Source organism: Dermacentor andersoni, chromosome 1 (genome assembly GCF_023375885.2).
Source record: "Dermacentor andersoni chromosome 1, qqDerAnde1_hic_scaffold, whole genome shotgun sequence".
Classification (NCBI taxonomy): Eukaryota; Metazoa; Arthropoda; class Arachnida; order Ixodida; family Ixodidae; genus Dermacentor; species Dermacentor andersoni.
The window spans coordinates 45,340,628-45,364,525 of NC_092814.1; the positions used below are offsets into that span (position 1 = coordinate 45,340,628).

The 23,898-nt window shown below is 50.1% G+C and overlaps 1 protein-coding gene across 3 annotated transcripts in view; it reads left to right on the plus strand.

Moving 5' to 3' along the window:
• The window catches only part of LOC126543943 (fibroblast growth factor receptor 2-like), an 85,975-nt gene that overhangs the window by 33,723 nt on the left and 28,354 nt on the right, over positions 1-23,898 (plus strand). For 2 of the 3 annotated variants that reach the window (XM_050191108.3, XM_055061415.2), the window contains one exon: positions 20,426-20,536. In XM_050191108.3, the coding sequence (XP_050047065.1) occupies positions 20,473-20,536 (64 nt within the window). In that variant the 5' untranslated portion in view covers positions 20,426-20,472. Of the gene's footprint in view, positions 1-14,581; positions 14,748-20,425; positions 20,537-23,898 lie in introns of those variants that run through there. The other variant, XM_055061416.2, reaches the window with a different exon arrangement.

Consider the following 23,898-nt stretch of genomic DNA (forward strand, 5'->3'; position numbering starts at 1 on the left):
GCACGATGTGGGAGCGCGCACGTCGCGGCATTCGGTTCGTGAGCAGACCGCAAATGGCATCATCAACCTCCGCTACGCGACCGTAAGCGCATTGCTCACCAACGGGCTCTGGGGTCAGTGAGCGTGTCCGAAAGATAGAAGGGGAGGCCGCGACGGCGCGGTAGTCGCGCATTCAGTTTGTCCCGCGCTTGCCGGCCCTCCCGGCACCGGGGGCTTTTGCGCAACCGTCCCCTGCCGCCTTCTGAAAGGGCCCGGTCATTTGACGCGGCCATAAATTCACCCTTAAAACCGAAAGGAAGAGGAGGTTTTCTTTATATCAAGCCTACAGATCGCATGGCAAGCTGGCCAGCGCAACAGGAGGGGGGTCTGTCTTTGCGAAGCGCGCGGCTCTCCGGATTTAGGCACGTGACTTATGTTACCGGGAGAGGCCACAGTGACAATTCTTGCCCATTTAGCTACGCGTCCCGCAGTGCCGCGACGATAGGAGATGCCGGGCCGGCCCACCGCCAGCGCGGATTCGATAGCGGACGCGGCGTATAAGCACGCCTTTTACGATGACACGGGTGCGAGACTGATCCGTTCAACTGGAGCTGAAGCAGGAAGGTGCCAGAATGTCCGGATAAGACGGGCGAAGATCGAACATCCTCAAGTGCGTTCAAGTTACCAATTGATCCATAGGGCCTAAATGCGCGGGACTGTACAGCTCCCATTTTCTTTTTCTTTTCTTTTTTTTTTAATTTGTGTGTTCTTGTATCTCCGGGCAATATTAGTTCGTTCGCAGATCAGTCAAAGTAAATAAAATCCGAACGAGCCTCAGCTAGCTCTTCTCCACGCGGCACGAGGTGATCGCCTATCTCTATGGATGGGTCGATTGGATTGCATTCGTACAAGCCACTACTAGTCAAACTCGTAGCTCCCGATGGTCGGGAGAGCTTCAGTAAATGACGATTAAAAAAAAAAACAAAGCTGGACTGAAACGTCCACCTTGATTGAAAGAAATGCAAAAAGAGTGCGGCTACTGTGCGATAGAAGTTTCTGCAAATGTATGTCATATCTTGAAGCACGTTGGTAACCGATTTTTTTCAGCTCCTGTACGGCGCGCTGCACTATGCTCTTGCTTTACTTAATTTGACATCGTTTTCCATCATTATATCATTACAGCTATAAGAGTATGTGACTCGCTTATACTAGCAATTTGATCGCTTAAAGCACTTGTACTTCGGTTGTTTTTCAATTTTTCATCATTGAAACTCCTACAAGTAGAGATTCGCACCTTGCTCAGTTCCTGTACTGTGCAGCGACACGGAGTAATATCATATGCGTTCAAAACATTATCTCGGCCGTTGTTACCTTTGTTACGTTTTCCGAGAATTTCATTTACTTTGGCGAATTTCAGTGCCCATAGCCAAGTTTATGGTTCACTGAAACGCACAAACTGCATGGTCGCAGAAACATTTCCTGCAATTTCGCTCGATTCATCCGGAAACAAAATGGTGGCCTGTTTATTGCTACTGCAAGACACATCTGAGGAATCCGGCAAACATAGTAGTATGTCTTCTTGTTTCAATTCGTATTCCCTGCAGTGAATCAGCTGCAGCCATGTGGGACGGAGGAGATAAAAAGAAAGGTGGCGGAGGGGGAGAGGAGGGTTATTACCGCCAACCTGAATTTTGTTATTGATAGTTTCGCAAAGAAAGAATCAATTGAAAGTGATTCTACGTACTGCATTTTACCCATAAAAAAAAAGAAAACTGATTTCTTCATCCAATTTTACCCTATTAAAAATTATGGGGTTTTATATGCCACAACCACGATCTGACTATGAGGTACGCCGTAGTGGGGGACTTCGGAAATTTGGGCCACCTGGGTTTCTTTAACGTGCACCTATATCTAAGTACACGGGTGTTTTCGCATTTTGCCCCAAAATTTTACCCTGCCATTTGTGCTTAATATCATTTATGTTGTCGACTGAAAACCAACCAATGAACACAAAACTCAAGAAAGAAAGAAAGAAAGAAAGAAAGAAAGAAAGAAAGACCGGCATCTTCAGTTATCATTTCATCCGCGATATTACTGTACCTTAACGTGGAAACTCTTACATGCTATGGTGGCATACTCTAACCGAGCAACGGCCCGTCTATTATAATTAAGAGAGGGTGCTGCCCGAAAAGAACCGCCCCGTTTCCTCTTGTCTTGCGCTCTCTCGGGATGTCAATATCGCCTGCTATTGGGTGACGCCGTCGGTATCAGCCGTACCGAAACAAACATGGCCCACTTGACGCCGGTTGGCCTCGGAGACATCGACAAGGACGATCCAATCGCCATGGGGTCGCTGCCTCCTAGCACCACATGTGTGGACAGCAAATGTGTGGACAGCAAATCAGCTTTCCGCACAGGCCTACTATCGCATGACCGGTTGGCCAACCCGAAGGCGCCTGTACGTTGCACTTGCGCGTTCATACAATCCCATGCGATCGCGGAGATAGCCCCGCAATCTAATCAGAAGAAAGCAGAGTCTCAGGTTACGCCTTATCGAATCTGAGCTGCGATGAACAATGACAGTAATAAACATGTACCTCTTAAAGCACCACAGATCGAATTCCTAAAGCTTTTTCCTTTTTAGGAGCTATTTACACCTGACCAGCCGCCTTCGCTATTAATATGTTTGCTGTCACCGCTGGCGTGCGCTAATTCCCAAGAGGCATTTTAGCGTATACAAGCTGTTTTATAGATACAGGCCACTTTTATGCTTAGCCCGGCTTCTCCTAATTTCTGTGCACCCTATGGCTGTTCTTTTCTTCTCATTATTATATCCTGTAACTTTTGTGTTGAAAGGTGGGGCCGCAGTGTATGAATGCAGTGCCTCTGTTCTTCAGTGTACATTTCTTTACAGCCTATAGCCACATGCGCTCTGCAGCTCAATCACCAAGTCCTGAACAGCGACTAAACCCAAGACTGCAACAGAACCAAACGAACGCGAGAGTCCGCGCTGCTGAACGCAAAAGCTTACAGAGTTTGATCGTTGGACAACGCCAACGCTGGTGCTCCCCCGTGGGCCGTACAGTGTTTTTCTTCAGTCCAACTGGACGCTGGACGATAAACATTAGCTGCTTCTGTGGCAGCCGAGTTTGACTGGCGGCGTTCGCGCTTCCTGCTGTCACCGGAATCGGCGGGCGGTTGGTAGTGCCAACGAGCATCCGGGTGACCATGTTAAGGAAAGCGGGGTCACTTCGAGGGGCTTCCTGGCCGGTCCCGAGACCCCCCGTGCTCGGCCCGCGCTAACCGGAGGCAGGCCGCTCGTGCACAAGAGGTGCCTCTTGTGCGCGCAGCCGGGCGAACGGAAGCGCCGGCCGCGCCACAGGGCGCCCCATTGAGGCGACTCATTTGGAGGCCACATGTCAGCCGGCGCAGGGACGAGAGCACGGCACGCACGGTGCTCTCGTCCCGCGCTCTGGGCGCCGCAGCGCTACACGCAGCGGCCGCCCACTGGTGACACGCGCTCTTCTTGGTCTCCCTGTGAACACTATACGTTCGCGCTGGAAAATCACGGCGCTTTTTGTTCGCTTGCGCACAACTGCAGTTCATTCTTGAACTCTTACAACGCGTATCAAGGCGCTGGCTGGGAAGCCTTTACCAGCACCTTCAATGTGTGGACACGAAATATGTGCTGCGCAGCGGCGGTTATATAAGAATCAGGAGGCAGGCAGCTATATTAGCCCGGCCGCACATAGATGATACGACATACGCACCGAAAGCTCTCTTACGCTGGGCGAAAGTGGGAATGCACTGCATAGACGTATGTACCAACAAGTCCTGTCGCGCTTTAGGTTGGAGGCTTTTCAAGCGTATCTGTGGCGCAAAACACGCAGTTGGTGCTTCCCTATACAATCTAAAAGGTTTAGTAAAAATCGATGGCCGAATTCAGGAAGGCTTTCGCAGTGATAACTGCTTGCCATTGACATCCCGCTTTCGCTAACGTTATGTTCGCTCACAGTTCTTACGAATGAAAACCCTCGTGAATTCGGCCGTTGGGGTTAGGTGCCTTTAAGATTTAGTACAAACGTTGCTTCAATGCGTGGCAGTTCACAAACTTGGGCATCGTTCAAGTGACTATCTCGAGAGTTTCACGCTGAAGCTGAAATATTGTAAGGCCACTCTGTTTATTTCACACACATACACACAAGACACACACACACACACACACACACACACACACACACACACACACACACACACAACGTGTCTTTTCTTTTCTTCGTACCCTTTTCTGTTCGTTGTCTGATTTGCGACATATAAAATAAGAGAGAGAGAGAGAGAGAGAGAGAGAGAGAGAGACCGTAAATAAAACAACGATGGAAAACAGAAGAACACGAGAGAAGACAGTAGAAACGGTCTCGGAGGGTGAAGGCGACGAAGCAAACCTAAGGAAAGGCACTTCTTCGCCCTCTTCTGCCCTGCGGTTGGGTGAGGCGCCATTTGAGCGTGGCCAAAGCTGGCACGGGGTCCGCCGGCACAGGGCTGCCAGCCGGTCGGTGCCCGAGGGCCATAAAGCCGTGGGAGGACTCCTTCCATCAGCGACGACTCGCGGTTTCCGCCGAAGCAGCCCTCTCGCAAAGGAGCACAGCCGAAAGCTGCCGGCAGCTGCGCATAATTGGACACTTGGCGGAGTCCTACGAGCCTCGGTCGGACCCCGGCGGCCTGTGCAGTGCGCGGCTGTCGCTCGCCCGCTCGGGTTTCCTGGGGCAGGCAGCGCGCGCCGCATCCCCCGGGGCTGTCAGCGCGGCCGACACAAAGCCATTGGCACTGCTGCAGGGGTTGGACAGTGCTGGAGCAGCGCGAGGTGGCGGCCTGCGAGTCATCTCGTTTTCAGGCGTCGTTGTCCTGCCCATGCTGCGCACTGTGCCCTCTCCTTCAGCCTCCTCGCTTGAAAATTTTTCGAACTGCAGTCATTTGTTTCGTTTTGTTTCGCGTCTGTTTTGCCTCCCCCCACCAACCTCCTCACTACATGGCGTTTGGTGTGTTGTGTTCCCGCGCGATTGTCTCTCCTTCTTTTATTTTTATTTTCTTTATTTTTTTGTACAGACGCTTTGAGACGACAAGCAAAATTTTTCTGCAGTACACCGCTAGTACATAAACTTAATATTCTAATTATTTTGCTTTTCACGCTTCGTCAGTGGCCCGACGTCAGAGCTGGTTCTTGTGATAACGTATCACCAGCTTTGTGAATTCGGCCCCGAGGCCTGTATTCAAAAAGAAGTCCCTACGCCTGAAGTGTTCTTAAGAATAGATGCGAGCTAATCGTGATGTCGGACACATTGTTACTAAAGGCGGCCGGCCAATGGCAAACAGCTCTTACGGACAAGAGATTTTTGTGAATTCGGTCTGTTCAAAACTCTCATTGTTCGTAAGTGTTCTTTGCCGTTGGCCGGTCGCCTTCGCTAACATCTCCTTCATCAGGACTGCTTAAAATTTTCTCTTACGAACAAATATAGCGTAAGACGTGTTTTGCGAATATGGGCCCTGATTATTTTCTTCCAAGTCGCGTGGACAGTGCCCGGCAATCAATGGCAGGCATGGCTCCGTAGAGAGCATTTTCACGCATCACGAGACGCGCCTTTTTCTTGCTTTGCATCTTTGCCAACACGTAAATGCGCGGCAAACCGTTTTAGCTTTCTGTTCTATTTTCCTGTGTTCTTTTTTTTTTTTGCCACGCGGACAACCAGGCTAACAAAAAGCGCTGCTGTGCCTTACTCGAAAAGCAAGCGGACAAGAAAACAAACAGAAGAAAAATATATTCGAAGGAAGAAAGCTTCTCAGACCGCCGACCACACTCCCCTTTTCGTTGCCTCCATCGCCTGCACGGCGTCGACACGCATCCTCACTCGTCGGGCTCCCCTTCGGCGGGGCGTGCAGAGTTCGAGCGACGGTCGACACCGCGGCCAAGTCAAACAAACCAGCTGCGCTCCAGCGAGAGACCAGCCGCCCCGAGGGGTCACGCCAACAGCCTCCGTCGTTTCGGGCACGGTCCGACGCAGTGGAGACCCCAGACGGAGCCAAGCGCGGCTAGTGATGCAGATATTAAAGTGGCACGTGACGCGAGAGCTCATTCGACGTATTCTTACATCTACGACACCTATTAATGACCAGCATGATTGTCCAAAATGTATTGAACAGATGCACGCCGTATCCATTCGACGAGAGCTGCCGCCTTGAAGACGTAGCGTTGTTGATGCAGCTTTGTCGTCTCTGAGCTCGGTTACCACTTCAGGGGAAAAAATAAATAAAAAAAAGATTCACTTGTGCAAACTAAAATGAGAGCCGTACATTAATTTCGCGCGCGAAACGCGGCCTCGACGACGTCATCATGACGTTACGAATTTCAGGGTATTTTCCCGTATTTGGATTGTTCGTGTGCAAGAAAACCTCGCAAGAGTGGTCAGTTTGAGAATCTGCTCATTTCAGAATAAATACTATTTCGCCCCTCTTTACCGATGAATAGCCTAGAGCAGGCGCTACCAATATTTACGACGTCCCTGCCAACTGGTGCGAGAATTTTAGTTGCACGTCGGCTTTTACATAATTTCTGGTGAACCAAACCTCTCCTGAACGTTAAGACTGGTGTATTCACAATTCCTGAAGAGTAAACAATAAATTAAAGCTGTTTCCTTTGAAGAGAGAGAGGGGGAAAGGCAGGGAGGTTAACCAGAGGAGAGTTTTCGGGTTGCTACCCTGCACTGGGGCGAGGAATACGGTGGTTGTAAGGAAGACAAAGAGCGAGAAAAAAAGGAACAATAAAAAAGAAGAAAAAAAAGGAACAACAAGAAAAGAACAACAGGCACAAGAGAAGGCGTTCCAGTCACAGGCGTTCACACAGGCCGGTCGGTCTCAAGAAGCGCAGTGGCGCTTGCACGGCCTTCTGATGCGATGTCAAGTCGCGTCGACGTTTCAAAATTCTTTTCTTCCAACAGAGGCTGGTCGTCCAACTGGTTCAGCAAGGCGGAAAGCGATTGTCTCTGCACACTGTACTGCGGGCACTGGCAAAGAACATGACGAAATGTTTACGCGTCACCGCAACATGCTGCGGTGTCGGCCACCCCTATGCGGAACGCGTAGGCATTGGTAAACGCGACATGGAACTATTGTGCCACGCTTTCTTGTTATTTTTTCCTTGGGTAGCTGTAGATCCCGTAACTAGGGTATGGCGCACCAGTTCCTCTGGTGGACAACAAATAATTAATTACATCACCTTTTAAAGCGACTACTTCTAAATGCTCGCCAAGTGTGTTTCTATAGATATTGTTCTCGCACTGCTAGTTTTCATCTATCAGTGCAGCCTGCTTTTTAAATCTGTGTGAACCAAGGTAATGTTGTTCGTCGTCGCTTAGATATAGTCAGATTATTTTTTTGCATTCCACCTAATTACATAATTACAATAAATAAATAAATAGCTTCTCAAATATTATAGTTAGATTAAAGGTGCCAATTAGAAAGGCGTAGAGCAACATGAACAGCTCCCGACACAGCTTTCTGTTGCTTCATACGTGCTACATAAAAGTGTTTTTCCGAGCGTGAGAGAAGCCCACGAATACACGCTAAGTGCCTCGAGCGGCAATCTTGCGTGTACTCGCGGGCTTCTCTCACGCTCGGAAAACCACTTTTATGTAGCACGTATGACGCAACAGAAAGCTGTGTCGGGAGCTGTTCATGTTGCTCTACGCTTTTCTAATTGGCACCTTTAATCTAACTATAATATTTGAGAAGCTATTTATTTATTTATTGTAATTATGTAATTAGGTGGAATGCAAAAAAATAATCTGACTATATCTAAGCGACGACGAACAACATAACCTTAATTGGTTATGTCCAGTTACGTGTCATTTGCATACTTTTAAATCTTGCCGCGCGATAGTTGGGACACCCTGTATGTGCCGCCGGCGCCATCCCAGGAATTCGTTACTACAGAGGCAATAGAATTCGATACTCCCCGCCACACAAAGCCTTAACACAGCAAGAAGCAGCTAGTTGGCGGAGGCTGCAAACGGGAACCTTCTCTAACTTACATATACTAAGCAAGATGTATCCTACACAATTTAGGAACACTTGCCCGTGGTGCGGGGCAACCCCCACGCTTTACCATATAACCTGGGAGTGTAAACGTAACTACACATTCCACCAACACAAAACCCCGAGCGCGGAGCAGTGGGCGAGCCGGCTCACCAGCTGCGAGCTCGCCGCCCAAAGGGCAATGGTGCAGCACGCAAGCGAAGCAGCGCGGCTCAGTGGAGCCCTGGACTAGGGGCCCAACCCTGCTAAGAAGGTCAAGCGTCTGCAGCGATGAAGACGAAGACCGAACGCTAAACCCTTAATGGACCAAATAGTTTTCTCTCTCTCTCTCCAAGCGAATACGCCTCGCAAACTCTCCGGCTACAAGTGGTAAATTGCAGTACGTGCCGCACAGTAATAATTCAAAAACTTATTTGGAGAATTTTTATTAATTGCTCAAATTAGCATTTCGACGGATTATGTAAACTCTTCGAGCAATTCAGTACAAGAAATCGTGGTATCTTCCGCAGGTCGCTTTTATATTTTTTAAATTCTAAGAAAGATAGTAAGGAAACACCTGGTATATTTAGAGCACAGTTCACTTACAACAACATCACCGGCAACAATATTGTGATGAGTCACTCAAGAAATTTCAGCTTGCATAGACTCAATGTAAAAAGCATATATAAATATATGTTATTATCACATAATCTAATCCAGCAATAGCGTTCTGTCTTTGAAAACTTGTTTCTGGGAGAACTCGTTGTTTAATAAAATTCTGCGCAGCATAAGGCGCCCATATGAGCTGGCGTAGTAAAAAGACGGCTAAGGACATTCCATAATTTTCATGCAAAGGGACTGGTATAAATGCATACACATTCGTTAAGCACCACTGTCTGCAGAAACAAGCGAACGCTTTGGATATGCGTTATGTTTTAGATAGGATAATCGATTGTAATAACCGATTTCCCGCATCTAGCTCTCCAAGTCAATTGCACTGATCTAGGAGGAAACACATGAAGGGGTTAAATGAACAGCGGTTAGTGATTACTGAAACCCATGTGTCAGTGTCCTTGAACGCTAACACCTGCTTGCCAGTGTCGTGGGAGCAACAGGGATTGGGAACAAAGCTTCGGTAGATGCATGTAAGCTTACCTGTCGAGATGGCGGCTTAGTATGGCGCTCCGCGGCTGAGCACGAGATGGTGGGTTCGACTCCCGGCGCATGCGCCGGGTGCATTTCCGTAGAGGTTCGTGCATTCAGATTACGATGCAGGCCAGAAAACTCAAGGCTGAACAAAAGTAATTTGGTGCCCTCCGCTACGGCGTCTCTCGTAGCTCTAATGTTGTTTCTGGACGCCGCCCACTATACCACTCTATAGTGTACGCGCTTTGTTAGTGCTCGTCTCGCTTTCTCTCTATCTCCCCCTTCCGCCTTCTTTCTCTTTTTATCTGCCTTCACCCTTCCCCCCGTGCAGGGTAGCCAACCGGAACTACATCTGGTCAACCTCCCTGCCTTCCTCTGTATTCTCTCTCTCTTTTTCTCAAAATCGAAATATTTTCCAATAGCTTAGAATACCAAGAAATGAATCCTTCGCCAGGGGCATGTAACAGATATGTGCTCAAAAAGCGTCCGTGCAGCTACATTCGATATACCTCCGCTTCCAGACGACTCAGTCTGAACCAGCGGATCTCTATCGCAAAGAAATTGCAGTTGCGGTTACAGAGGCGTCGACCACTGCTTTGAGGATATGCCTCAAATACAGAACAGAAAAAGAAAGCGAACTGCTACTTTTCCCCGAGGCGCCGCGAACGCCCCACGAACGTAACCTGCGCTTCGTCGGGTTTTTCTAAGAGGCTTCGCCGAGCTGTTGCGGCCCAGACTGGCGCCTCTGTCGCGACGCCCCGTAAGCAAGCGGCGCAACGATGCCTGCGCCACGCAGCACCGGGCCGCATTGTGTCTGGCCCGAATCATTAGGTGCGCCGCTGTGAGGATCCGGAAGCGGCGCGCAGGCGCGCTGGGAGGCGTCCGGGTTGACGCGACGCCGCGCGGCGCCGCGGCCGCCCCCGTGACGGATGGCCCGCCCGTGGTCGAGCTCGCCGGGACCACCGTCGGCAAGGCCGAAACAATGGAACTGACGCGCCTGGTTCGAGCAGTGTCCGAAGTGGCTACACCGATTATGAATGAAACACTCTTCCGACGGCTGGGACGGAGAAAGAAGAAAGTAGTACGCTGCCAGGCAGATCACACGGATTCGAGGGGCAGGCGGAACGTTCCCGTGGCAGATCAAGGTCCAGAAACTGTTCCGAGGCCTTGGCCAGTAACGCGCCCCGATTAAGTTCCGTGCAGCGGTATAACTGAGTAGCCTCTTCTTCGACTGGACACCGTTACTGTGGTGACGTATATAGGCGATGTATACATTGACACACACACACACACACACACACACACACACACACACACACACACACACACACACACACACACACACACACACACACACACACACACACACACACACACACACACACACACACACACACACACACACACACACACACACACACACACACACACACACACACACACACTTACACGCGCGCGCGCTGCTTATAAACACCGAAAAGTGTCCAACTTGTGATGCAACCGCAAATTTATAGAATGGATTGCGCCGACCGGCACCTCGGTAACACGGCTTCCACAGCCCCGTCTTTCACGATAGTCCAAACTGCTGCACGCGAATAGCACTGGCGCGTACAACTTGCGCCCTTGCCTTATTGCTAAAGCGTTTCATTGTTCAGCTCGATCGAACAGCTTCATCCTGGGAAAAAATGCATGAGAAGCTGGGCAGCAAGGTGCGAAAGACGGGAAAATTGTTTCCGCGTATTTCTCTCGCACCATTTCTTTGCTGTAATTCCTCGCGCAGGTGTTCATACCTTGTGCGTATGCAGCCGCTCACCGGCCTATAGCGGCACATTGAAAGGCAAGGGTTGCTGCGAGTGCCGACGGCAGCACGTGTACGACGTAGCGTTTACGCGTGACGCGAAGACGAGGGATTGTATATATATATATAACTTGAGCGATGCTACAAGGTAAATAGAACAAGTATTTCATTTCAACAGTTTCGACCGGTGGACCAATCCTGATCGGGGTTTACAATATCGTCATGTAAACCCTGATGAAGATCGGTCCACCGGTCGAAACTGTTGAAATGAAATACTTGTTCTGTTTACCTTGTAGCATCGCTCAAGTTCTTTCCGTTTGGAAGGTAGCCTGAAGGAATTTCTCTTTATATGAGAGCGCGCGCGCGCGCGCGCGCGTGTGTGTGTGTGTGTGTGTGTGTGTGTGTGTGCGTGTGTGCGTGTGTGTGTGCGTGTGTGCGCGTGTGCGTGTGTGTTTGTGTGTGTGTGTGTGTGTGTGTGTTTGTGTGTACGTGCGTGCGTGCGTGTGTGTGTGCGCGAGCATCAGCGCGAAGTGCAGCTTTGCGCGCGTTTTCTGCGCCACTAAGAATTTCACCGCGCGAAAGCAAGAGACAACGAACGATCACTTCTTTCCGAGAAATCGGCGACGTCCCTCGGCCGAGTGCATTTCTGCCAAGCTTCCCGCGGAGCAGCGCTGGGGGAAGCGACGCACGTGGTGTGCGCGCATGCCGCGGAAACCACGGCCGAGCAGCCACCGGGCTCACGAGTCTCAGCGGCTCGCGACGACGGCCGGAGGAAAGAGCCCCGCGCGCACACGGCCTGCACGGGTCCGCGCGGCGGGCTCCGAGTGCAGACGAGGACGGCGCCTGGCCGCCCGTGAATCAGCGGAACGCGGCGCGGTGGCTCCTTCTCGCGCGCGTCGCGAAATCGGATCCTTTTCCTCTCGGCGCAGCCCGCGTTCCTGGAAAACGGGCTCTCTCGGCGGAGCCCCGACGCGGAACGATGCCGGCTCCGCCGCCTCTGCCGCGCTCGAGACGGACGAGGAAATCAGAAGGGAGATAACGGGCCAGGAGCTTGCCACGCCCCTGCGCCCCCTCAGTTTTTCTACGGGTCCTTCTCAACAAATGAAAATGCCGCGCGCAGCCGGTGCGACCGCACGACGCAGCGGAAGTGCGCAATATGACAACCGGTGCTCGGGGGGCACCACGTCGCAGTTCGTGACAATTCTTTAACGAGGCTCGGGTGCGCCGACACGTAAACTGCTCACTATACGGAGGGCGGCAGGAGAAATGCCGGAGATGCGGCAAAATACCACCGCGTGGATATGAGCCGAAGGCAACCACACGTCTCTTTAGAATAATGAGTGAAAATCCCTATGACGGAATCCTAACCACCAGCGTTCCTTGCATTGTCCGTGCACGTATATCGTGGGAATTTTTGTGCGTGGCGGAGATAATATATGTACTACATTCCCAAGCGGACGCACTTACGTGAAACCCTGCTGGCGTAAGTGTACACATAATGTACTCGGGCAGTCCAGCCTTTCGGCTCCGCATCGGGGCAGGGGTGCCTCATCGCAGCGTACGTGGAACGGCAAATACCGCGAACCAAGCGGTCGGTTTCCTCTCTCTCGAGTGGCGGTGGATGAAAGCCTCTAAACCTCCTCCCAACCAGTGTTCGCGAACACGTCGTCCAGATGACAAAGAATGAAGGCATCCAACTCCGCATTCGTGAACCAGCTTGCTTCTGTTGTATGTATAGCCCCGACTGCGTAGCGAAGCCTGCTTTTCCACCCAGCATTCCGCAAGTTCACATACTACGTGAGGCGCATTGGACGAAAGATTTGACGCAAGCAGACAGAATTAGCTAATGGAAAAAAAAAAAGGACATGTGATGTGACTGACCAGGAGCGCCGTGCCGGCGTGCGGCTCATAGAACTAACTGCGTTTACATGTAGCCGATAATGCTGGGTCAAGTCGTCTTGTCGGGCCGGAATCCGCTGTCTGGATCATGTAAACTCTAGCGGGTCGGGCCTAGTGAGCTTAAGTTCAGTTGGCTCGCATGCAAGTGACTCGCGTAACACTTGGCACGATGCATGTAAACGCAGTCGGGTCGGTCTGGTTCTGCTGGACTTCTGACTCGACCCGCTCGCGTCGAGTTCTTGTAAATAAAGTGTTTAGGTCCGATAGTATACAATCGGGCCTATACGCGACTAAGGCAGTTGTGGAAAGTTCAGTTGAATGACTGATCTATCCTGGAGAAAAATTTCCAGACATACTATGAAGGCTAAACTGCTATTTGCTTAAGTTTTAGAGTGTTCCTTTAGGCGCAGGGATAACTATATACATTTACTAATATTTTGGACTATAGTTTCCAACGTCTTTGCTGAGGCGAACGACACCAATACTATTCATGAAGTGATTTTTTATGCAGTTATGGTGATGGAAACGACCATCACAGGCAGGTTCCCGGGCTGCAGCTTGCACAGCATGCTGCTATGAGCTGTGAAAAAAAAAGTGTGTGTGTGTTTGCCAGCATCACCGCCTCCATAATGCGCGCTATCTACAAGTCCAATATACGAACTTAGCTGCCACGGGAAACCTGAAAAAAACAAAAAAACTATATATTTCGTGACCTCGGCGTTGCGCCATGATGACAGGAGTACATACACGCGCACGCAGGCAGACACGCACGTACAAACACACACGCATGTATGCACCCATGAGCACATACTTGCACACGCTTCCCCAAGGTCAGGGGTAAGGAGGAGAGGAGGCGCTGGTAGTCTTCCTGGCCTCTATCCACACACAAAAAAAAAAGTTTTTACGCTAAAACTGTTCGTAAGATCATATACTAGCCAATTTTGATGTCGGGCATATTAGCGAAGGCGGCCGACCAATGGCAAGCTACTGTTACGGAGGAAAAGATTTGCGGATTCGGCCCCTTATGTGTTCTATATGTTGCGAAATGCGCTAATTTGATGACTGTGTTACTCGGGGAAAGGAATCCACGGCCTCTACCCACGACATCGAGCCATGTCCACGATTTGGGCAGGCAGTGATCAATAAAAGCAAAAAAAAAAACAAATGAAAACAGCCCGAAAGCAGCAGCGCACTTCTTGCGATCCTTGTGTGGCACATTGATCTTAACCTAAGCTTTGTCTTGCGCTTTCGCGCCGCGTCCAGGACAAGCCAGCGGCACAAAGGCTTTTATTCGTGCAGCCATTTTTCAAAGCAGCGTCGCTTGCACAGACAAGCAGTCCGGATATATCTGGACGTAAACCATTGTGTATATTCGGCTCCTGCCCTCACCCTTCCACTGCCCATTTCAAAGCTTTTCTTTTCTTCCTTTTTTTTTTCTCCTGCTGGTTGGCTGCACGCGTGCACTGTGCGTCATCCGCTATCGCTGAAAATGCGTGCCCGAAAGAGCGATGAGGCAAGGTCGCTCGGTCGTTGTGGTCAGCGCTGCCCAGACAACAAAAGAAGGGAGGTCCGGCACGCCGTCTGATAGGCGTGCTCAATTTAAGCACGCGCTCGGCGCTAAACAATCCCCCACGGCCGGTTGCTGCCGAAGACCAAAAAGACAGAACTGTTGTGTCCGAAGGCAGATCCTCCGTGAAGGCCTGTATGATGCCTTGTCTCGGCGCAGTTGCGTGCAGGAGGGCAGAAGACGCAGTTCGTGGTAGAAAATATTTCTGTTCGCTCTACTTGCCGTTTGTGGGTCCGCCTCTCTCCTTGCTCATGAAAATCAGGAGCTGGACACGGCCGTCAAAACTGTTCGTTCGTGAGTGCTTCTTGTTATTGACCAGTCACATTCACTAATAATGTGTAGAGCATCAGGATTGTCTGAAATTCGTACTTACGAACAATTAAAGCGAAAGCGATTTTTGTAAATCCTGGTCCTGTTACGATGTCAAGTGGGCTGATTTGTCACGCGGCTGTTCGCATATGTAGAAAATAGAGGCAATAGCAACAAGAGAAAAGGTCATGTTAGGTTGCAATAACACAATGATGTAAGAAAGTAGTCCACTCGGAGCAGAAACTCGGCAGCCACCATCAAGAAGGTGAAAAAAAGGAAAGGAGATATGTGAGCTCAGCCGTGATGGACCGACTAGCTATATACCACTCATTCCTTATTCGCCCTCCCTTATTGCACACTTCTCGACGTCGAGATAATGGGGCTCTGTTCAGCTGATAGACCCGTTATCTGGCCGCTGTCACTCAAGCGATGGACGTGGTGTTGCACGATTCAGGCGTTTAGCTGGCGTCTAAGCCACCCCGCCGTATTTTTCTTTCGAAGGCATCTCGCGATTAGAATAGCGTTCGAATGTACTGCGTATATGAAGTTAAGAACTCGTGGCTATGAATACCGGGGATCCACGCACTACAAGTTTGTGCCGTGAGAAAAGGAATAGCCAATGCAGAGGGTGTTCGTGTATGTGCGCGAACTGTGCAGAAATTAAGTCGTGCAACTGAAATCTTAACGAAAGGAGAGCTCATAAAGCTTGTAGATAAACGATCATATATTACGACCGCATAGAGTACGCAGCAGCAAGTTAGGTTAGGTTAGGATGGGTTAGGTTAGGTTAGGTTTCTACATGCAAGCTTCTTTGATGGTCCTGCGCAGGACCATCAAAGCAGCTTTATGCAGAAAGAAGAATACCTCACCACAATAAACGTGTCCCTAAATTATCGATTTGCCGAGCGCATTAAATGGAGGGAAGCCCTTTACATTATGCTCTAGCTGTTGCAAAGTGGATCTAAATCCCGTAGAACAATGCCGACTACCCTTTCTACGCTCTCGGCTTCGATTCTGCTGCATGCAAGTAGCAATACGACGAGCAAAGCGAGGGACCAAGGTCTCCGTGACCCGTGGAAACCGCTTCGCCACAGACACTGCGACCAGCAGGCAAGACTCGGCGGACGATCCCGCTCGGCGGGCCTTTCTCCGCGGTGGCGCTATTTTTGGGAAGCCTACAGCGTGCCGCTCTCGAGACCGCCCCGTGGTCTACGGGGCCGCGGGTGCAAGAGACTCATCCCTGCAACGGGTGCTGTCGCCATCTGGACCTCAGGGCCTCGCGTCTCCCCCTGCGCCAAGGTGCAACCCTCCACACCACCCTCCTTCCTTCCACACACGACCTCGTTCGGTGCGCGCCATTCGACCACGCACGATAAGCTCTACCACACTATTGCTTTTCTTCACGATTTTCCCTATCGCGTGCGCCAACCATTCTGGAGCCCCAATCAGTTCATCGTCTTTTTTTTCTTTTCGGCTACGAATCAACAGTTTCAACTCCACGATTTCTTCTCAGCTTGCCACAGACTATGGGTTCCTTCCTGGCGCTTAATTGTCACGGGCGTGAGAAGGCCCTTATAGAACCTCGTGCTGCAATCAGCGAACATTGAGCATGATCTCACTCGTGTAACTGTTCCGCTGTAACATAAATATACCTTCCAACACGCTGGAGTTTCGCCGGATTTCTGCGCAATGCTACCTGAGTATCGACAGCCAGGAATACATTTATCTTGGACCAGGCGAGCAGATAAGACAATTCTCTTCCACAAATCTTTCTTGCTGAATTCTACGATAGGCTCGTACGACCATGGATTACACAATTCACAGTTTGGCCCCACCGTCCCAGAGTTGACGGGCGGAAATACAGAGGAGATCACGTGCTGACTCCACGTGAGCGTATATACGTTCTGGCGCTGTTCGGGCCCCGGGGCGACTTCACAAAGCTATTCGTTCGGAAGTGTTCTTTGCCATTGGCCGGCTGCCCTCGGTAATATGTCTCGCACCAGTATAGGCTGGCATCTAGTGTTATGAACAGCTTTTGCGTAAGAACTTTTTCTTTGTGTGTGAATGCGGGCCTTCGTTCGTAAGCGTTCTTTTCCATTGTCCAGTCGTCTTTGCTTATTATACGTCCAGCGTCAGATTTGGCTGGAAGTTTCTCTTACGAACAATTCTAGCGTAAGAGCATTTGTGAACACAGGCCCCGAATCTGGCCAAGTGCCCCTTGCGAAAAGTAATGCCGCCGCGAGAGCAGTGCCTACTAAGGACGTGCCCAGTCTCTAGACGAACACAGTTCACTTGGGTTAGTGGGATTATGGCTCGAATGGTGCGGCGATAAGCGGAACGGAAGAAGACATGCGCTGCAGCGGCAGCGCTTGGTCAAGACGGCTGCTCTCGCGACGCGACTCAAGGACCCCCCCGCAGCCGCATGCAACGTGAGCGGGCGGAAATAGGCAGAACGAGACAGTTCGCCCTTGTCCCTTTTTTTGCCTCCTGTGGTACGCGATCGATGTGCACGTCGTGAGCACCGTTTTGTGTGGCACTCATTGGGCTTTTCCGCACGATTTCCTTTCGCGCTCCTAGGCAGAAACCCCTTGACAGTCGTAGATTTACTATGCAGTGGAATTCGGAAGTCACTTCGCACTCACACGCGCACGCACACTCGCGCACGCACACTCGCGCACGCACGCACGCACGCACGCATGCATACTGACTGCCCAAACTAAGTGTCGCCAAGAACAAAAAAATAATAAATTAATGCAATAATATATCATGCATTAATATCAATTTGTGCAAACAATTTTGCACGAATGATTATTGAAGCAGGCTTAATTAGCAAACATTCAATTGCCTTTCGTAATCGATAACGCGACATCAATGCAAAAGTTGTGAAGCATGTCTATATATATATGACGAAGCCATCGGTAACGAAGCAATTGCCAAGGTCCTGGTGGTGAATTCACATCGCACGCATATGCGAGATGTTTTACCGCTGTGGTGCGCTTGCGAATAAGAGCTTTTTATATCAAGCTGAGAAGCTGGAGTGCTTAGCACTGGCAGAGCTACCTGGAAGCGGAGACAGTAGTATAGCTAAGGTGGACCGGTAGTGCTTTAGGCTAGAATTATGTCTAAGTTCCACTCGGGGCCTGCCTGGTTCGGGCTGTGGCCTGCGTCAGGTCCTTGATGGTACCCTGCGTGCCACATTTGAATCTCGCCCAATGGCGAGCTTGCCGCCTGAGCGTTGCTTAGTCGGCCACGCCTGTCTTCAAACTTGTCGGAAAGTCGCAGAGCCATCAGCCGCGCGCGCACTCAGGCTTTTCCACTGAAGCGGGACCCGCTAAATGGCCGCTCCATTTCGTCCGCGCGACAGACAGGGGCGGGAGTGGTGCGTGGCAAGGGAGTCGCGGACAGCGCGGGGCGGCGTCTGAAGACAATTGCTGAGCTCGTTCTAGGCCCAGTAAACCGCCCGTATTGTTCTGTGCAGCATTTGCTGAGCCTGAGTATTAGTCTTAGCGTATTAGTCTACACAGTAGAGAAAAAGGTAATTTACTTATGCACGACAGTTTGCAATTCTGCGATTTTGTTTCGGACTGCCCAGTGACCATGCACCACTCGTCGAGGCTATGCCGGCGCTTCATAGCGCGCAGACTGTCATCTAATTCTGCGCACTTGAATATCAAGCACACTAACATCATGCGATGACCGCACTTTCCGTGATTATCGCTGCTTACCTGCGCATTATAGGTGGCGCAAGGCTCGCGAAACGGCAACAGCCTAGGTCATGCACAAGGGATTCTGATGAAAAGTACATGTTTACTACATGTGCTTGACATGTGTCTTGCGCAAGCAACGCTGCACACTTTAAGCTGGTCCTCTATATATGCACTCACCCGAAGGCAACAGCTATGTATACGGTGGCACGGAGGCGCATGCAGACGACACGAAGAAACGCTAAGACGAGGGCAGTTGGCTGCCGCAAGTGCGCTGCATGAAATTGTCGGAAGCTGGATTGTCCCGGTGGCGTCGCAATGCGCGTCGCGTGGCCTGCGTCAGCCCGTCGACAGGGTGGCGGTCGGTTGCGAAGACGGCGCCTGCTTTAGACCGGCAAGCACTCCAAGACGTGCCTTCACTACTCGCGCAGTATCTCGTTGTCGATGGACGCTCGCGAGCGGGCGCTGACAGCTCTCCGGGTGCCATTATGCGGCTCCGGGAACGAGGGACAGGCGCCCAGAGCGGGAGATAACGTGCCACCCCGAGAGGTGAGCGCTCTGCGATCCCTATCGGCGTTCGTGTTTGTTTCCCCGACGTTCGACGCTTCCCGCCCCCAACTATGCCGGGAGTGGACGGCGCTTGCCTGGTACACGCCGTTTTGCGGCTCGAGCGGTTTATCACGTCACCTCGCGCAACAATCCGGTTGGCACGTCAGATCGGAGGGCCGTCACACAGCGAAACGTCAGCATTGGCTCTTTTTCTTGCATTTCTTCAACTACAGCTACGCTACTCCTCCTCCTCTAATAACATATTTGAAGGTGACTGCGGTCCGTCGCACATCACCACCATGGCAGTCCGTACTTATAAAGTAAAAGAAAGCGACTAACAGTCAGTAAAGTGCACGCGCACCTTTTTTTTTTTTTTAGTTGCACGTTAGCATTGCAGCATTCTTCGCAATTTCCGGTGTCGAAACGGGTGCCAAACACTAAACTCTTCATTCATAAGCGAATGTTCTACTGGCCTCCCGCCTCCTACGCTAGTAATATGTCTTACATCAAGGTTGACTGACACCTGCTCTTACGAACAGTTGCGGCGCTAGAACTTTGTGAATACGGAACAGGCGCTGACCAATCGTGACAACTAGCATGCAATTACACGTCCATTTTCGTATTATTAGCGAAAATGGTTGCCAAGTAATTCATGCGATGAAAACGCTTTGTGAATTCGGACCCTGCATTGTTGCTGTATGGCCGATGTGATCCGGACTTCTGTATTTGTTTCTGACATGTCTGCCGTACTTTTAACATTAGAACACTAAGATCTAGGAGGAAACCGCGACAGTTTCTATAGAAAGTGAGTGACTTTTCTGGACACTAGCCTGCGCACGTAAAGCTTGATAGGGATATGTGTTCGCGCAAATGTTTTAACATAATAATTTCTGAATTTGCTACTCCAGAGAGTACATTTTGTCAAATACGGTGTTTTTGTTTTACTTCAATGGCATCGTAAGTTTTCGAGCAGCGTTTACAATTGTGCAAATTATGTGAACAAGTTTTGTTGTTGTTGTTGTTGTTGTTGTTGCTTCTGACTTGACTAGCGGTGGAGAAACGTCGATGAGTGAAGGAAATTGCGGTGGAGGCAGCGCCAAATGCTTGCTTTATTCTTACTGCATGCCATGACTCTCCCAACCCGCCGTGGTTGCTCAGTGGCTATGGTGTTGGGCTGCTGAGCACGAGGTCGCGGGATCGAATCCCGGCCACGGCGGCCGCATTTCGATGGGGGCGAAATGCGAAAACACCCGTGTACTTAGATTTTGGTGCACGTTAAAGAACCCCAGGTGGTCGAAATTTCCGGAGTCCTCCACTACGGCGTGCCTCATAATCAGAAAGTGGTTTTGGCACGTAAAACCCCATAATTTAATTTTTAATGACTCTCCCCGTCCCTTTTTCCTTTCGCAGAAGCCGGGGACATGATCAGTTGAACGAGGACCCTGCCTCAGCAGACCATGTGTCACTTCTGCTTCAGAGTCCTAAGCTTCGTCAGCCTGTTCTACCTGACAGTGTCACAAAGTACGTTACCTGCACATTCCTGTGCTTCTTACGTTATCGCTTCTCATGAGCATACGGGGCTCCACAGGTCATAACTATGTTGCACGGTTATATGATTATATATATATATATATATATATATATATATATATATATATATATATATATATGCGAAGGTTGTGGGTTCGGTTCCCACCTGCGGCAAGTTGTTTTTTCATCCACTTTAATTTACATTAATTTATCGTTTCTTCATTTCATTTATTAAGCACAAGTAATTTCCCCTATGTTGTCCTTGGTGTCAGTGTTTGTTGGCTTCTTATGATATGACTAATAAAAAATCGGGCCCCTCGTTTAACCCCCTTTCTTCTCGTTTATATATATATATATATATATATATATATATATATATATATATATATATATATATATATATATATATATATAATTTCCTGAAACTTCTGATATTACACTTGGTGGCGGCAACGTACCGATGGACACCCGCCGTGGTTGCTTCTGGTGGCTATGGTGTTGGGCTGCAAATCACGAGGTCGCGGGATCGAATCCCGGCCACGGCGGCCGCATTTCGAAATGCGAAAAACACCCGTGTACTTATATTTAGGTGCACGTTAAAGAACCGCAGGTGGTCGAAATTTCCGGAGTCCGCCCACTACGGCGTGCCTCACAGTAAGATCGTGGTTTTGGCACGTAAAACCCAATCATTTATATTTTTTTAACGTACGGATGAAATCAGACGTCTGTGTGTTTGTGTGTGTGCGTGCGTGTGTGTAGTAACGTAATTTATTAACATTAAGAATATTTCCCCATTGAAAGCATTTATGTACCCACATTCCACGATGTATAATCAACGCGTTGCCTGGCAAACATTCTTGCGGAGCGCAACGAACGCGAACATGGCAGTACGTTCAACAGAATTCCATCCATTTATTCTATTATTACCCCTCATCGATCTACAGTATTTTCTAACGCGTGTCTAAGACGCGTGTATGCCTACTGGAACATCCTGTGCGCCGTTGATATTAATATGCACTTTACATGGAATGCTTGTCAGTGTCGTATGATACTGGACTGCATACGGAAACGTTTCAGTAGCGAATTACAAACTTCAGGAGGTTCCTCTGAAATTGTGCGTTCGTAGCCATCACTCGGACCTTTGTATAAAGGTAGATGCACAGGTTCTGTTCCTTTTCGTTTCTTTTCTTTTTTTTTCGCAAGCCGTAGATCAGCTATAGGTGCCGAGATGATGCGAAAGAAAGAAAATAATGAAAGAAAGGAAGAAGTAGTATAGAACCTGAAATTGCGTCCCTTGTTAGAAATTGGGAAAAGAAGAAGGTAAAACATGTTCACGAAAACATTGCCTCGGCCATGCTACTGTCTCTGGATCTGAAAAATTCAATTTCGTCGCCTATCCCCGAGAAAGGGCGCGACAGATCTTATCTTACAGCCGGTTTCCCAAAATATCGCCTGCTCTGGTTTCCGACATGCGTCAGTGAACGTAAAGCAAGGATTTTTCTTTCCTATTTTTTCACTCTCGTTCTCGTTTCGCAATTTCGGGCCATCAGCACTTTTGGAGCTCCACGCAAAAAGAGAGATTAACAAGCAACTCCTTAGCCTTATTTCGCGTGTATATTTGGCAAGTCGAGGACCCGTCGAGAGAGCCGCGTCGCGCCGACCTTTTCTTGCTTAGAGTCTCGACCGCGAGCTGTTGTTTCAGAAGCCAGCCCGTGTACGTGGCGTAATAAAACCGCACCGCGGCTTCGTGCATGCGCTCCCAAGCCAGAGCCGCCGGAATTCTAACGGCAGGGCCCCAAACAGGCAAAGGAAATGCGAAGAAAGTGCAAGGCGGCCCCGCGTGTGTGGCTCCGCTGACGAAGCTGCGTCGTCCGCTCGGCAGTGGCGCGCCGAGGCGAGACGCCAAAGGGCGCGCGGGGTAATCCCGGAAAAGGGCTTTGTGCGGCACGCTGCCGCCGCGGGGCCAAAATTAACCGGCCTCTCGACTCGCGCCGTCAAATGGTCGCGCCTCGGCTCCGCGAACTGACAACAGAGACCCTCGTTCGAGCCGCGGCTGCCGGCGTAAATCCCGGTGTGCATAAAGGAGCCCGCGGCCACTTTTATGCGCGCTTCCTCGTCATTGACGAGCGGCGAATTACCGCCGCCAGGCCGGACTGCTCTGGCCGCAGCTCTGATTCATGGTCGCCGAGACACGCGCCAGCAGAGACGCCGTCCCTGCAGCTCGCGGTGTCGCGCACGGCACGCCGCCGTAACTCTTCCGGCGCTGTCAGGCTGCGGCAAGGGCCCGCTCCTCCTGCGGACCGCGGCGGTCAGGAGCGTCTGCACCAAATCGTCACGGCAGTCTCTGATCAGAGGGGCTAAGCTCGCGCGTGGAATCTATAGCAGGGACGTCGAGAAGTCTACGCACAGAACCTCCCGCCGTGGCTGGGCACGCGCATTCATCCGAGAATGAGTGTCTCAAGCTGAATTGTGCAGGAGATACTTGGAGTGCGTTTGTTTACGTATATATATATATATATATATATATATATATATATATATATATATATATATATATATATATATATATATCACGATGGCTCGGACATCTAGGTGTTGACGTGTAGCTTCTCAAAGGGCGTTGCACTGTGTCGGACATGCACGAAGCAACCGCTGAGTCGACAACAGGTGCGGTTCTATAGCCGGGAACGATTTGTGCACACCCCTCCATGACACGCAAATCGTAGACAAACAGGGCCCGCATTCACAAAAAATCTCTTATGCTGTAATTTCTTCGTAAAGGTATATTTCTCTCCTTCTCTCTTGTCGTTCGTTTGCTCGCCGCTAAACGAAGAGATGGTTGCCAGATGTAGCGCTTGCAGTTGTGGCACCTGAATAATTTAGGGAATAAGTAGATGAACCACAGGTTTCAGCCTGGTTCTCGCTTTAAGGTCTCGTCAAGCACTGTTTGTTACCGGTCAGCAGGTAACAATGCAAAGCTGATGAAGATTCTGTACAGCTGGTCTAGTCCGGAATGAGCTCAAATCCTCTTGAACGTGTCAGTGGCGCACGCTAAAAGAGGCTGCGACTGCCGTTTGTGAAACGCGCCGCACGTTTTACTCTACTGCTCTAGCTTTGCTTGGTGTTACCGGAAAGGTGTGAACTGCCACATTACGCCATCCTTTCTAGACTTTCCGGATCGCTGTGCAGGCTATATACAGTGCGCCGCTGAAGGAAATTCTTACTTTCAGTTTGTTCACCATAGCCCACATGCGCAAAAAAAAAAAAAGAATACTTTTTGCTAGAACTGTTCGTAAGGGAAAATTCTAGGCCATCCTGATGCTGGACATATTAGTAGCGAAGGCCGCTGGCCA